Source organism: Equus quagga, unplaced genomic scaffold (genome assembly GCF_021613505.1).
Source record: "Equus quagga isolate Etosha38 unplaced genomic scaffold, UCLA_HA_Equagga_1.0 HiC_scaffold_5870_RagTag, whole genome shotgun sequence".
NCBI classification, from domain to species: Eukaryota; Metazoa; Chordata; class Mammalia; order Perissodactyla; family Equidae; genus Equus; species Equus quagga.
Window position 1 is genome coordinate 5944 of NW_025794138.1, and position 2747 is coordinate 8690.

General features: G+C 38.2%; 1 protein-coding gene across 1 annotated transcript in view; it reads left to right on the plus strand.

The window, feature by feature from the left end:
• The window catches only part of LXN (latexin), a 6737-nt gene extending 4934 nt beyond the window's left edge, over positions 1–1803 (plus strand). The window contains exons 5-6 of the mRNA XM_046649381.1: positions 1161–1223; positions 1471–1803. Coding sequence (XP_046505337.1) covers positions 1161–1223; positions 1471–1569 — 162 coding nt within the window. The 3' untranslated portion in view covers positions 1570–1803. The remainder of the gene's footprint in view (positions 1–1160; positions 1224–1470) is intronic.
• Positions 1804–2747: the final 944 nt, after the last annotated feature.

Consider the following 2747-nt stretch of genomic DNA (forward strand, 5'->3'; position numbering starts at 1 on the left):
ATTATAAGCCTTAAAGAGCCTGTGTAAGGAGAGCAGATCTCTGATGATCGTGTTTTTTTTTTTAAATTGGCACTTGAGCTAACAATTGTTGCCAATCTTCTTTTTTCCCTGCTTTTTCTCCCCATATCTCCCCAGTACATAGTTGCATATTTTAGTTGTGGGTCCTTCTAGTTGTGGCATGTGGGACGCCACCTCAGCATAGCCTGATGAGCAGTGCCATGTCCCCACCCAGGATCTGAACCAGCAAAAGCCTGGGCCACCAAAGAAAAGCGGACGAACTTAACCGCTCGGCCATGGGGCCGGCCTCTGATAATCGTGGTTTTAAACTATGTGGATGCAATATTTCTGTGGAGCTAGTGGTATAAATACTTTATATGCCCAAAGCAAGAAGCAGCACAGATCAAAGCTTTAATGACAAAGTCAGATAACCGCATTCATTACATTTTACTATTTTCATTTTTTTAAAAGAATTTCTATTACAAAATTGGTTTCCTTTAATGTAAACACTCATTTCAGTAGTTTATCCCTTAAATGATGCTTCTGTGAACAACTGAAACATTAAGGAATCTTAAATGACGAACTACAGACTGTAATGCTCTTAAATAGCTACCACAACTTAGAAACCCAAACAGCGGGGCCTGCGGGGTGGCGCAGTGGTTAAGTGCGCATGTTCCGCTTCTCAGTGGCCGGCGGTTCGCCGGTTTGCCAGTTTGCCGGTTTGGATCCCAGGTGCAGACATGGCACCACTTGGCAAAAGCCATGCTGTGGCGGGTGTCCCACATATAAAGTAGAGGAAGATGGGCACGAATGTTAGCTCAGGGCCAGTCTTCCTCAGCAAAAAGAGGAGGATTGGCCGTAGTTAGCTCAGGGCTAATCTTCCTCAAAAAAACCCCCAAAAAACAAGAACCCCAAACAGAAAGGGTAAATGATTTTTAAAGTAACAAATGAAAACTTCATGATTTTAAAATGTAGTTTGAAAGAAAACTTATTTATAAGAGAACAGTTTTTCTGTCAGGCTAAATACATTATGACATTCAAATTTTATTTTTACTTAAGTGGAAGTATTATAATCATCTACTAATGAAACTGATTTTTAAAATTAAAGTATTTTTGCCAATGATATTAAGTTTTAAACAGCAGGTTTTTATTTTTTATTATAGCAAAGAAATGATGACTTCATTGAGTTACACTATACCATTCTACTTCATGACATTCCATCTCAGGTGAAGTACCATGTACCTTCATTTGAAAATTGAGACTAGTTTTGTAGCCACAGTATGCCTTATTAATTTTGACTTTAAATCAGAATTCGTGTAAATTCAAATAGGCACCAGGTTGAAGTATATCATACTTGTAGTAGTTTAACTTGTTTTCCTTTATTCTTTATGAGGACTGTTTTGTCTCGAATAAAATGTAAACCCAACTCTGTTTTCTGAATTTTATCATAGCATTAGTTTCCTTTGCTTCCAGGAGATTATTCCCTGGCAAATGCAAGTTCTCTGGCATCCACAGTATGGCACTAAAGTAAAACATAGCAGCCGTCTGCCCAAGGAAGCACAACTGGAATAAATGAGGACCCTAACTCTGGAGGAAGTGTAAACATGCTTATTAACGATGTGTATGTCAGTCTTCACTGATATCTAGCTTAAGGGGCCAAACAAATCCCAAAGTGTTGCTTAGTACAAATGTCTTGATTACAGTACTATACAGCTTCTATAATAAAGTGCCATGAGGTGCAAGCGTCTTAATAACAGTAACAGTGCTATGTATATCCCATAATAAAAAGCTTCAGTTCTCGTCTCATAGGATGTTCGTGTTGCATACTTACGGGACAGGGGCAGTAATGGTCTCCCTGAAAGCAACTTTTGGTTTTCCTGTGATACAAGGACAGCCGTATTCTCTTTCCATCCTCTAAAAAGAGCAGGGAAGATAATGTTTTGGTATATTTAAATTAAAAAAATAAAAAAGAAGAAAAACTCTAAGAATCTTAACTACTTTAGAAGCATTCATTTAAACAGATAAGCAAATGATGTCTTAAATCATTTAAGTATCTTACAAGGATACATGATGTTAAACAATACAACCTGCTTTTACAGATTTTGTATAAATGAATTCTAATTTGTACTGATTAATTTACACTTACCTCCAAGTAATCCATCCACTAAAACTTCACCTTTGTTCCATCTTACTGCAATTTCACTATATAGCATCTGAATCTGTTGTCAGAATTTTCTTCTATCTCAACTTCAAAGATACGATCACAACCAGAATTTTTACTCTAAGTCACATATCTTTCGTTTTCATTCATAGAAACACAAGACCTTTCCTAGGGAAGTACAGGCGCCATCTAGCCACTCTTTTATCCATATAATAATGGTCTTCAAGTGCTGACTTGGGAGAAAACAGGCAAGACGTGGCCTGGAGAGCGCGTACTGGTGGGACAACTTTCTCAGCAGGTTGTCTCCCTGGGGCTGGGGCCAGGATATCCGTGACCCAACTAACCATGACCTGGGGATGGATGGATGGTCTTACTGCAAATCTCCTGAGCCTTGATTCTAGAAGTCTGCAATGTTTTACAAATAGAAAGATTTAGAGATCAAAATAATTTGTAACATGTAGAAGAGGAAGGAGTACACCATATCTGGATGCAAACCACAGTGAAGCTTGGCGAGCCACTGTTGATATTATGACTGTGAGACTGAGAATTACTGACTTTCACTCTTAACGAAATACAGACATAAATAAAG